The sequence below is a fragment of the Pocillopora verrucosa genome, chromosome 8 (genome assembly GCF_036669915.1).
Source record: "Pocillopora verrucosa isolate sample1 chromosome 8, ASM3666991v2, whole genome shotgun sequence".
NCBI lineage: Eukaryota > Metazoa > Cnidaria > Anthozoa > Scleractinia > Pocilloporidae > Pocillopora > Pocillopora verrucosa.
This window is the reverse complement of record NC_089319.1, coordinates 18909294-18922365: the sequence shown is the minus strand read 5'-3', so window position 1 is coordinate 18922365 and position 13072 is coordinate 18909294. Positions and strand designations below refer to the sequence as shown.

At 37.4% G+C, this 13072-nt stretch overlaps 1 protein-coding gene across 1 annotated transcript; it reads right to left on the bottom strand.

The window, feature by feature from the left end:
* Positions 1-1985: 1985 nt before the first annotated feature.
* Positions 1986-13006, bottom strand: LOC131782770 (cytochrome b-c1 complex subunit 2, mitochondrial). The gene is made up of 20 exons (XM_066170948.1): positions 12879-13006; positions 12625-12726; positions 11454-11603; positions 11278-11342; positions 11010-11066; positions 10581-10641; positions 10246-10309; positions 9637-9670; positions 9032-9095; positions 8330-8387; positions 7635-7733; positions 6885-6948; positions 6669-6708; positions 6415-6470; positions 5958-6000; positions 5493-5573; positions 5293-5369; positions 4607-4679; positions 3461-3541; positions 1986-2268 (listed from the first exon to the last, which is right to left on the bottom strand). Exons 1-20 carry the CDS (start codon positions 12939-12941, stop codon positions 2182-2184), a joined length of 1419 nt encoding a protein of 472 aa, XP_066027045.1. The 5' UTR covers positions 12942-13006; the 3' UTR covers positions 1986-2181.
* Positions 13007-13072: the final 66 nt, after the last annotated feature.

Sequence of the window (13072 nt, the reverse complement as noted above, 5' to 3'; positions counted from 1 at the left end):
GCGTTATTTATACTCTACTGAGTGCAGTTGGATAACATGTACAATTACTCCTAGCTGTCTCGATATTATTAGCCGGCGTTTTTGTTGTTTAAAACAACAGTGGGCAAGCCATTACGATGCGGCGGGGTCATCTGTGATTTGTGATCATCTTCTCCATTTTTCTAACAAAGAGAATCAATTTTTGGTTTATCCCCTCCTCGTTAGTGTCTGTCAATTCTGGAAACATTGTGAGTCGCAACAAAATGACTCAAAATATGTGCTGACTCGCAGAACTTTCTCTGACCTTTAAACTGCTCTCAATGCCAAAATTGGGTGTTGGTTGTCCAAAGTGCAAACTCTGGAGGTAAATCTAAGCGATCAAAAGAAGCGATGAAAACAAATAAAAAACAAAGTTTAACATTTTATCTCCTTTAAAAATAAAACGGTCTTTAAATTTAATGGTAATTATAGGGATCACAAAGGTGCTAAAAGAGGGGTCTGGACTTAAAATACTTGTGATCTAATTGCAGATGATGTGTCACTGGAATTGGACGCGAGTACTTTTCCCGCCCATATAAAGAAAAGAAAAATGAGGAAAAGAGAGATGTAATGCAACGAAAAGCGAAAGAAAAATTAGAAACAGAAATCGATACCAATTGCACCAACACAGTCGAAACCAATCGTGTTAGTGTTGCTACGTGCTGATGTTACTTTTTTCTTAGGCTCTAAGCCTGTAGAAGTTTCCAAAGTAAACAGATTATATACACTTGCCATTCCGCTAATTTCGGTCAACAAGGCGCTAATATCAAATATTTCGAGAATGTGATGATTGTTAGCCTTCCTATACACACACACTTCGAGATGACTACTTTCTTTCACAAGTAGGCGAGTGGTGAACGCTACTACGGGGCAGTCCAAAGTCTATGACACTAAGAAACTAGGAAATTAAAAGGAGAAGATTGTTGAACTTGTACGAAAGCAATAACACAAGACGGAAACCTGTCTGAACTTTCCTGAGGCAGGATGGAAAACATTATCTTGGTAAATCATTGACACTGAAATGACTTAGAATGAAAACAAACAATTTAGAACATAGAACAATCTCCAAAAGACTGAAAAAAGAATCGATGCAATATTTTTCTCTAAACAAACACTAACAAGAGTAGGAGATCTACGGCGAGCTTTAATCAGGAGACAGATAATTCCGTCCTTGCACGTACACTTTAGTAAATAACTTCACTCACAGATGCCTCGCTTTAGCAGGAACATTTCTCACTGATAAACAGAAACCAGAGTCCGCTGGAGACAAGTTTCACTATATTAGTATTTTGACATCTTATCTTCTCCCACCTATCTACTGTCAAGAAAAAAGAGCGCCGTCTAGAAACATGTTACGTCTGTTGTTTAAGGGTAAGAACGTTAAGGGTTGCGTTACGAGTCCTTCCGCAAGCAAGGTTGGCCCGTAGAGGCGAACATGAAACAGGAGTTAGACTGTTATCAGCTCATTTCGAATTCAAGTAAAATCCAATGGGCTATCCAAGAACACCACTCCTTTCCTTGTTTTTCGGTTTCTACATCATTTTTTAAAGGACGAATTTGCTTAGAAATTTCAAATAGAAACCTGACATCTTTGGAACCAAGAAAAATCTTGCTGGAGACTTCTGTAAAAACTCGTCGAGTTTTTCAACTTTAGATCAGTCTGAAGTCACATGCCGGAGATTAGACTATGACACAACACCTGGAAAAAGTCAATGCTAGTTTTAAACGTTAAGATGGGCAACAATAAATTGCAAAATATCGCGCTGAAGGACTTAAGCGTAATTTCATTCAATACAAATTAATTTTTTTCACCAAACAGATTCTAGATAGAGATTTGGTTTATCCGCATGACACAGATTCGTGAAATAGCATCGTATTCTTTCCACTGACCCAATACTCGCCGCTGCGAGAGGAACTGGGTCAAACTAGATTCAGAAGAAAGAACAAATTATCCATTACATCATAGCTACTTGTAAGGGCGCCAAGACCAAGGCGACGCGTTTATTGATAAACATTCCTCTATTCTTTACAAAGAGCCAAGGCACCATGAACAATCAGTTCCGTTAAAAATAATAAGTCTCCACCAAGGGCTCCAGCTGCATCAATTATAAGTAACACTGCACAGCATTACACAATTATTGAAAGGTGTCAGTCAACGCAAAGTTACATGAGTTCGTCCAAACCGGGCATCATAGAAACATCACCAATGGCTGACAGCGATGGTTTGCCAGAAAATACGCGTTTAGCCACCTGTGAACAAGGATGAAGACAAAATATAAGCAAAGGTAAGGTCTTCACAAGTCTTAGGGCAGACATCTGCAAGACTTAGGAGCTTCTCCCATTTGAAAATACGATGATAACCTTCGATGTAACAAAAAGGAACGATCAACTCACTCCCCCTTCACTACACCGCCTCCCCACTCCCCACAACCTTTGATAGCGACGAGAAAATACCATTTAAACTACTATGAGAAGAGGGGGAGGGGAGGGGATGTCGAAATGATTCATTTACTTTGTCTAAATTGGTGAGGGTGTGATCCCACTCTATTAAAATGAGTTAGCGCATAGCATTTCAACAAAACTTTTTCTGATAGAAATAGTAGAGATGGTAAGTTTTGAGCTCGGTGAAGAATTAAGAAGGATGTTTTTTCGTCTTGTCACGAGCGTGGGATAAAGAACATATTCTGTAGAGGTCGAGCATCGGAGCGCAAATCCGAAGGTCTGGGGTTCGATTCCTCATGGGGACTCAGAATTTATTCTTTATCCCACACTCGTGACAAGACGAAAAAACATCTTTCTTAAAACTTTTTCTGTTGGCCTTCCTAAAATTCGCAGGATCGCATCAACTCTACTAAATAAAGGAAAGGAGAAAGAAAGGGAAAAAGGATTATCAATTAATTAGAAAGAAGAAGGCGGAGGAAGAAAGTAGTGCTTTCGAAACAGAAGTGTCTTACTCCGGAACACGACATAACGGCGCTGTATCACTAAATCCAACCTCACCATCATAACACTGTGCTTCCTTAACCCAGGGTTCGTACCCTTTTTCAAAAACAAATTTCATGGACTTTTCCAGTACTCAGATCGATTCTTTTAGGGCTCCAATTTTCACCTTAAACCCTTCAATTCTTAAGATTTCAAAATCAATTCCTTTTACGGTCCATATACATTTCTTATAACTTTAATTCCGAAAACTCAATTACTTGAGTTAAGCAGATTTTCGGACTTTCCAGGATCTGTAGTCTTTATCCAGGACTTTCCAGCCTTGAAAAATGTCAAATTACAATTCCAGGACTTTCCAGGTTTTCCAGAGCCCGTGCGAACCCTGTTAACAATACGTCTTTGCTTTTCAATTTCCAATTAAAACTGGTTCAAATTGTTGACTTAAACTCAACGAATCCCCAGAAATAGCCCTACCAATACTCGCAGGTGAACTTCTCCCTACCGTTAAAATATCTGCTTTTGTAACGGAGTCAACGGCAGCTGCAACTTCTTGAGGTGCTGTGTAACTTCCTTTTGTCGATATCTAATAAATTAAAAATGAATGAACTAATTGTGAGGAAAGATCACTTGTACTCGGTTCATTACTTTAACCTGTTATGAAGCATTCTGTTAGTTTATAATCGGTAAGTCAGTAAGTCAGTATGTCAGTAAGTCAGTCAGTTCAGTATGACTAAATTTTTCTTTTACATTTAGAGAGTATTGAATGCATGAATTCGACTTCCGAAGTTATTTCGGTTTGAACTGTCGTGACGAGTTTCCACATTGTGACAGCCTTTTCACTTCCACAAGTAGACGCGCTTAGTTTGTTACTGACCAAGCTTTAAACCCACACGAAAGTTCTTGTTTTGAAGAAGTTAACTCAGTTGATCAAAACTATTATGATAAAGTACTTTGTTGTTCAGATCGAAAGTCTAGTAAAATTGTTTGGTTAAGCGTTCTAACAACAAATGTTTGATCTCTCAAGGTCAGCCAGTTGGCATGCCCACCCGTATCTGTCAATAGTGAATATATAAGCAAGTTCTTTACAGTTTGCTTAGAAGAGAGGGGAAAAGGGAGAAAAGAGAGAAAAGGGAGAAAAGAGAGAAGACTAAAATAATGTAGACAGTGTGCACTAGATTACAGTCAGAATTCCGCAGTTGAAGAAGAAGTACCCGGTGAGAATCAAAGTGTGAGAGCCTAAGAGATTAACCAGAATTACATAGAATAAAATAAGCTTGGATGTAGGTGGAATTGTGTACAGTGGATTAAATGAGCACAACAATCTCGTTGCCGCGTTACTCTTCTATAAAATTCCAATGGTTCGAGAATTTGAAGCGACGTACTCTGGTCCATTTCTTCTTCTCTTGTGGTGCTAGATGTTTTCACCCCCAGGACTGTAAAATTAAATGCCTCGAGAAATAAACTAGTACACCTCAGGTAACTGGGTTGAAACAGGCATCGCCTATACGATCTCGAGTCCCACCCAACAACTGATGGAGACAACATTCCTTTAAGGTCTTAAGAGTACAACTAGGACCCATCTGAGTCCAGCAAAATGCTATTTCCCTACACATGGCATAAATGACCATTTCTGTTACATTAAACTTACCTGTGAGCCGATATCTTCAAACAGCGTCTCCTGACTTTCACCATTCATTAAAATATGTGCTTTCATCTGGTTCCTGCGGCAATATCAACATGAACATAAAGATTGTGAAGAGACTTGTCATTTACATAAAACAAGTCCCACTAATTTCATACCAGTAAGTCAGACTATAAAACTTATAAAACTTATTAATGGACCTGGGAAGGAGAAGTCACAGGTAGGTCCCGGGGAGGAAGGCTATGACCACCCTCTTAGTCAAGAAAGAGTAGACATGTCACCTTGAGGAAAATCCTCTCTACACAGTTTACCCCATAAACAGGTCAAAAGGATTGAAGAAATGTATGGCAAAAGCTGAACAGAAAATAATCAACATCCAGATCAGAAGGCAAAATTGGAGTTAGATTGGGCACACCCTAAGAAAACCAAACTGTAGTGTCTACAAGCATGCACTGGGGTGGCACCTACAGGAGGATGGAATCCACAGGAATCAAGGTCATTCCAGGAACAGCTGTGGAAAAACTAGGGATGACAAGATGGACAGGGCAGGCTACCCCTAGGGGCACATCTAGCTGAGAAGACAGCCCAGCACAGAGAAAGATGGAAGCCAGTTTTCCTTGGAGCAATGCTTCACTGAGGGGGAGAGAATAGGTCAAGTAAGTTGTACCACTGTTGTTTTTAACATGACTCACTTTGCTCTGGTAACCTCCTGATCAGAGATCTCTCCTTTAGAGGCTTTGGAAAACTGGCCAATCACTGATTTCATAACCTACAAGGTTAGAAAAAATTAAAATCAACTCAAAGTTATTTAGTTGAAAAAAAAAAAACCAAACAAAACAAACAAACAATGTAATCCTTTTTAAATTAACCAAGAGACAAAAGTAATTTGTACCTTGGATACATCTGAAGGCTCTGCAACCACATAAAATCCAAAAAGTCCACTGTCAGAGTAGCTGGCATTGAAAGCTGATGCCTAATTGAAATGAAAACATTGAGTTACTAACCATTTTGAAACCTTGTTTGTAGCACTGTATTTGAAGCTTACAGGTAGACCATGCCAAAGGATTCTACTATTTTTGGTAAACCTTTCCTGAGATTCATGTTCAGTCAATATTATAGAAATGATCTCCTAAAGACACAACAACCATGTACTCCATTAAAAATTGCATTCTGTGTGACAAAGTCTCGATGCAGGCTCAATTACCGGTCAATATTAGGGAAATGATCTCCACTCTGCCCACAAGAGAAAGAAGATCAAAGGCAAGGCTCCTGCCAAACAGATATGACCTCCAATTTTTACAAATGAGAATCATTTGTTGCATGGGAAAAGAAACTAAAATGTGAAATGTGAACTTACAGCTACTGCTCCACTTGTGGATTCAGTTGCAGTCATTAGAAGCCTGGAAGAGAACAATGTCCATTTCTGTTACCAAGTGAAGGTGACCGTATCAAGTACTTAAGGCTAGGTTACATAGCTTTCATTAACAATACAAACCATAAAGATTTACCAAACTTTGTAATAGAACAAGTAGGATGACTAGATTGTTGTTATGATTAAACAAACTCCTGGTTTTCATTTTTCATGCCTCTCTCATGAGCATCACAACCAGTCCATACAATTTCAAATTATTTTTCCCAAAAATCAAGGCATTCAATAAAGAGCTGACTAGGAAGAACACTAGTTCCTCTGAAATCTCACAATTTGTTTAATACTACAATAATTGCATGATTTATGATCTTCTTGCCTTCTGCAGTTTCTAGGGTTAAATGACAAAAAATATATATTACTAAGTATGGATTGAGAGATGCCATACCTGTTTGATATTGAGTTGCTTCCCCACTTAATGTAAGGTGTTGCCCCAAGGATTTTCTGTAAACATAACAAACATGACATAGCAGCTACTCAAAAAAAGCTTATCTATATTTTAAAAAACCCATTGCCAAATTACAGCCCTTTTGCCAGCCACCCAGACAGCTATGACTGGAAAAGACTAGCAGTAATCTAATAAAACAGTGGAGTCAAAAGTAAATTTACAAGTAAAAAATTTAAAGATGAGTCAGCCCTCACCTGATACACTGATAATGTAAGAAGATCCTTGCTTCCTAAGCTGAAAAATTCAGTAAAGTTACAGATAAGGAATGAATTCCACAAAGAGGATAAAGTATGGTGAAAAATGTAACAAAACTGTCTATGTAGAGGTAACCTGGTGGAGAGGTTCAAAACCATAAAAAAGTGAAATAAAACCTGTTTAAATGTGTGAATTGTGAGTGAATATGCACTAACCTAGCTCCTTCTGTTGCTAGCACAGCATGGACAAGTGGTCCAGAACTAAAGTGAACAACTTCTCCTGTTTAAAAAGATAAGAGAGTCAATCAGAATGGTATTGAATGAACAAGCAATCTACATGTTTTACATGCACATGTAGTATAATTCATCAAACAGTGGTACATCATTGTTCAATATACTGCTGTTGCCATTTCTAAATATACTACTAAATAGCACCTTTAATGAAACCCTCTCTCGGGAAACTTCACTGACTATGGTACTTTAACGCCCAGGATCTAATTAGCAACTCCCCCTTACAGTTGCAATACATTCCTGTGTAAATTAGCCTGAATAATTATTAAGTCAAGAAAACAACCCCTCAGTTAATATGTTTGTCTATCCTGATCGCCTCTTTGCTGGGTGATGTAAGGGGAAGGCATACATGTTTCAAGTTAGAGTTGGCAGCACTGTACAACACTTAAAACCACATCACCACATGTACACAACATCATTTACAGTGGATGACAATCATTTTAGACACAACAAGCTCTCATTAGGAACACAAAAGGGGTTGGCAAATGATAATAGCCAAGCAAAGGCTTGGCAGTAACAGCTTCCCACACTGTTCACAGAGCCAGCCATTGGTAATTGAGTTTGTGAAGATTGTCACACTTCCCAACGAGGTGACAATTCAAAGTTTGAATACCACTGCATACCATTACATTAATTGGTTCATCTCATATCCTTTAAAACATATCCCTAACTTACCTCCATGATACTTTGCAGCTTCTTTGGTGGCTGGTTCACCTTTGGGTAGGAAGGAGAGGGTCGACTTGGCCCAGTTTACCAACTGACTGTGATCAACCCCTGTGGAATGAAATGAATCATTCTGCGTCATTGTGGAAAAAAAATCAGAGCCTAGAGTCTACTAGGGGTGAAAGCACATGGGAAAGCATTAGAGAAGAGTTCAACTGTTCTGCATCATACAACTGCATTGACCCTAAAGCATCATTGGTCACTTGTGAACAGTTTCATTCAAATTAACCTTCAATGAACTTTTTCCAATGAACTTTGTGATATTTTACTCTCTGATTATGTTTGATTAGAGGATTGTTTGGAACACTTGGAGGTTTAAATTACAAATTGTTGTGAAACACTTTCCACAAATTTCAGAAAATAATTTTTTTGGGGGATATCACTCCAGGAGAATGTTTAAGAGGAAACTGGAGTCATATATTTCAATAGTTTTCCTTCTTAAAGTACAACTTAAAATTCAAATTTCCAAATAGCTCTAACCACACCTCAATACAAAAGGCAACCTTATGACATTTCAGAGTTACAATAAGACAACATCCTGATAGACAGTACCTTGTTGAGCTTTTCTTTTTACACATGTTCATGTTAAGCTGACTGTGCCCCATAAAGTGTTTGATCATAGCTAGCAATCTCTAATTCAAACTTACCTACTCCAACGAGAGTCATGCGCTGCCCCACATAACACTCCTGAGTATACTCTTTTAGCTGAATGATAATAAATAAAAGTTTCTAATAAGACCTTGAGGTTATAAAAATTCAACCAAACTCTTCCTCTCCCCCCCCCCAACCAAAATAGTAAATGTATTTCAGAGTCATTCACCATAGGCATGGTAAAAATTGTCCAGATTACTTCATAATAGTGCTTGCCTCTGCTGAGAGTTATTCTTTCAGCACAATTTAATCTGGCCCCAGATGTTCAAAGGATAGAAATTGCTGTCCATTGGATAAATCTCTTATCAGGTGGATAGTACAGAACATTTTGTCAACACTTATCAACTTGATTCAAATTAATCCATTGGATGACTTTACCTACCCTTCAAACAACCCCAAAATGGGTCCCAAATGAATATACCACAGAAACTGCAATTTTCATAATTTTCTTCTTCAGAAATATTGAAAACATCATACAGTGAAACAGCATACAGTGGCCATATTGAAAATTGGCACCTTAGTATTATTATCACCAATTTATGTGTAAATCACTATATCACTTGTGAAGTGTTATGTAGAGCAACTTATGAACACTGAGTTGAACAAGTTGTACATTTAACACTGGTCTCTATTTATTATATCAATAAATCACAGGAAAGTAATTCATGCAATTTATAAATACTTTAAAATGTTCTCACCAATTCAGAAGAAAATTTTCCAGTTCTGTGTGGCAAGCAGTACAGTGAATTTCCCAATGTTTTCCTGAAGCGAAAAATTGAAAAAATAAAAAATTCAAACTCTGTCCACCCTTAACTTAGCATAGTGTGCACATTATGAATCTAAGCAAAACAGTCAATAAAAGCCGGTAACTGGTCATAACCACTGGCTAGTCTGCCATCTTCATTTCACTTCTTTCACCCCATTTTATCACAAGTGCTGATGAAATTTATTCTGCAGCCATTCCCCAGTTTTGACTGGAGTTGATTATATAATTTACCAGTAACAGCACTAGATGTACATGAATGATTCAATTCCACAGTTGGAATTTTCTTGAAAGTTTATGTGAACTTTGAGGAATTCTCCTATCATTTCTTAATTTTCTTCTACTTTTGCAGTTCAGAGAATTCTCCAGCTGCTACCCAAGATTCTCGGCCTAAATTTCAGAGACCTGAGCTAATTTATATTGAGATGTGGAGAAATTCCTCAATTACATTTGTACATGACACTAATCACTTGTTACAAAATAAAAACCCTTGACACTAACTCAAATTATCATAGTTACTGTGCATATGACAGAACACACCTGAATGCAACTCTGTGAAGCTCTTCCACAACATCTAAACACACAATGAAAACCAGACTTTTAAACATATTACTTGATTATGTTACAGAAGTAAAAGACATGTACATGAAAGAAGAAGATAAACTTTCAGTTTAAATTCCCACAAACTGGTAAGGACAATACAATTCTATTGTCACACTTAATCACTCACACACTCATCTCAACAACATGATGACTTTGCCACCTATAGGAGGCAATAGCCTCAAAGATACAAGTAAATTTATCAAAATAAAAGAAAACTTAATTGAATTAAGACAGTCTCTCCAAAGGCTGTCCTGAGCATTTTGGCTCAAATAATTGATCTCTTTCAAACTTTGCTCAGGAATCTGTCTGAAATACCCTCAGTTCTTCCAAACATTGCAAGATGAATTTTTGCTAAGCAAAATTTGCTTAAAGGTCAATTTTTCAAAGCATTGATACTCAAAAATTGGCTCAAGTTGCCAAGCTTGCCTTTTCACAAAATAAAACTTGATTTTTTTGAACCAAAATGCATCAGACTGCTTTTAGAGAAAGTGTATCTTAATTTTTTATAGCTTAAAACTCAGAAGAGTGTATTGATGTTGAACATACTTATTGGTGGCTGAGCATCTTTTATTGCAAGATCTAATTTTAAACGATCTGTCACCTGGTCAACCTGCAACAAAAGGAATTAAAACATTGAAACAATTTCCAAACTAAAATAAGGTATGATACATGCAAATATAGCAACACTGAGAGAAAGGCAAATCAACGCTGTATCTTCTTCTATACTTTGCAGCCTAAAAAAGACAAAAGTTCTGGAATCAAAAGAATACATGCATCTGTCCACCAAAAGGCACTTGCATTTTCGCAAAAACAATCATGTATAATCATGAAAACCTTCATGTAAATCTAGTGTGTAAGAAAGTTCATTGCAAAACACACACCTCCCAGCCATAGAAGGTTGGCTTCTTCACAATGTTGGCGAGGTTGTCAACTACCAAACCACTGTAAATTATTAACAAAATTAATGAGCATTAGTTTAAAAATGGGAAAAAGTTCTTAATAGAAAGGCAGTCAAACTGTCAAAAGTATCAGCTTGGCTGATGTCATTCTTCATTTTTCACACAACCTCAGTTTGAAAACAAAAGACAAACAAACCGAAGGAGACAAATAAAAAAGGAAGAACATCTTTCTTTACATTGTGATTTTCACACACAAATGAAGAACATTCTTGAGCATTTTTACCCTTTACAAGTAGCCATATAAACACTAATTCCATTCCGTTCTACGAACTTAATCACTAGTTTTAAAATAAGTAATGGCCATATTGTCTTATCTACAAACACATTTTATAATTGCAAATCAGCACTTACATATTGCTCCGAAGGCAGTCTGCTGAGTAAACGAGGTTCTCCCTGTTACAAGTAGCCCTGAAATAATATCACGGTTGTCAAAGACTCTGGCGATATAGTGGAAAATATAGATAGCTACACAAACACATTCATAGAATGCAGGGCAGAAGAATCTTCTAAGGTCAAAAATGAAAAGTGTAAATCAGATGAAATCTACATGCAATGGGCGAAAGTAGAAAACAAGCAGACACAACATACTTAAATGTATTGTGAGAAAATGATAACATACTCTAGAGTTGCTCCATAATGTTCTAGCTCTCTTGTAATTCTGAATCCTGAATAGTCCACATTACCCTGGAAACAACATAAGTGAACTATGAATAAATGTTACTGCTGACAGAGATTAAATAAAATTTTTCTCAAAAGAACTAAAAGTTGGATTTCTCAACTACACCCAATACTTACCAAAAATGCAGCACTACGCAGAGCATGGGTAATACCCAGTGTGCTTGGTGTTTCATGACGACTGGCAGCATTAATAAATAACCCTATGCGACTCTTAGGAGAATGTGTCTCCAGAGAAGCAACTCTCAGGCCATTTTCCAAAGTAGTAACCTGCAAAGGTGAGTAGTGTTAAATTCACAATACAAGACCAATAAGCTCCCATGCAGATACAGCTTAAGTTCCCAAGCTCAAATAGTCATCTACTATTAAATAATCCACCACTTAAAATGAACTTTTCCTGTGATGAGTCCTGGCAACAGTTAACTTATTTCCAAGTGTCAACATGAACTACTAATAAAAAATTTGGCTTGCAATCTTGAAGTTGGGGAACTAGGCAATGGAGATGGAGAATTCTCCAGTTACTGCACAGAAACTCTATTGTTTTATCACTAAAGTTACACAATTCACCAGCTATTACCCTTCTTCACAAACACCTTCTATGATACTTTGAGTTTAAACCATGGCATACATGTCATTGAGTTTACTTGCAATGCAATATATAGCATGATGCTTATTTGCCTAAACTAGGCCCATTTCTTTATAAAGTTCAAGAGCGGTTATCAAATAAATATTAAATTGCATTTGAAATATACAATTGATGCTGATTTGAAAGCATGTTAAGCACAAAAAGAAAACACCTCCTTCATTTGGTACAGTATATTTATAGGTAAAAGTGACAACAAGTTCTTTCTGCTATTACAACCAGCAGGCTTGTCTTTTGTGGTTATATATCGGACCTTTGCAAGAATCAAGATTTGTATGTCAAGTATCAAGGAAAAACATGACTTATATTGTTTAACTATGTTCAAAAGATGGAGGTATCACTGACAATGAGACACCAGTTTATGATCTTTGTTACAGTTTCTCCAATATTGACTGCCCTTTGGCCTGCCTCCAAATAGCAGGAGCACCAAACTATGTTGGAAGTAGAACTTTGAAGGTATGGAAGACAGGTTCACTTCTTTGAATATTTCTAACTGAGTCACGACGGCAATTTTCATGTCAATGTTCAATGTTTTACCAAACAGACCCTTTAACTGAACCTTGGTGACCCTATGTTCAGTACTTCCTCTCACTTGAATAACGTAAGTATCCTGTTTTATTATTACAAACCTGTTTTATTATTACAAACCTGCACACTCTGGGGAGTGAGATCAACACCCTCTCCAGCTCCTGTCTGTGTATCTGCCAACGGTTCATTAAGCGGAGAAGCTGCATAGGCGTACAATCTTTTCTATAATACATAAATTTCACATTGTTAGGCGAATACACACGTCAACTAAGGTAAACCAACTTAATATCACGCCAGAACATGTCGCCACATCTCATACTCGTTTTCTCTTTCAATACGCGACAAAATTACATAAAAAGACGGCAGTTACTCACAGAAGAAGTTGCACAACTTATTCCTTTCGAAATTGATGGCAACCTCCGCGATAACGGCAACATTTTCGTCCCTATTACTTGTAAAACTGCAACCTTAGCAGAGACCGGGTAAGGGATAGACCATAATAGTTTCAGTGGTGATCCGCTGGTTATCAAAAATCGCTTTTCAGCACAATGACGCATTTCCGGTCTAC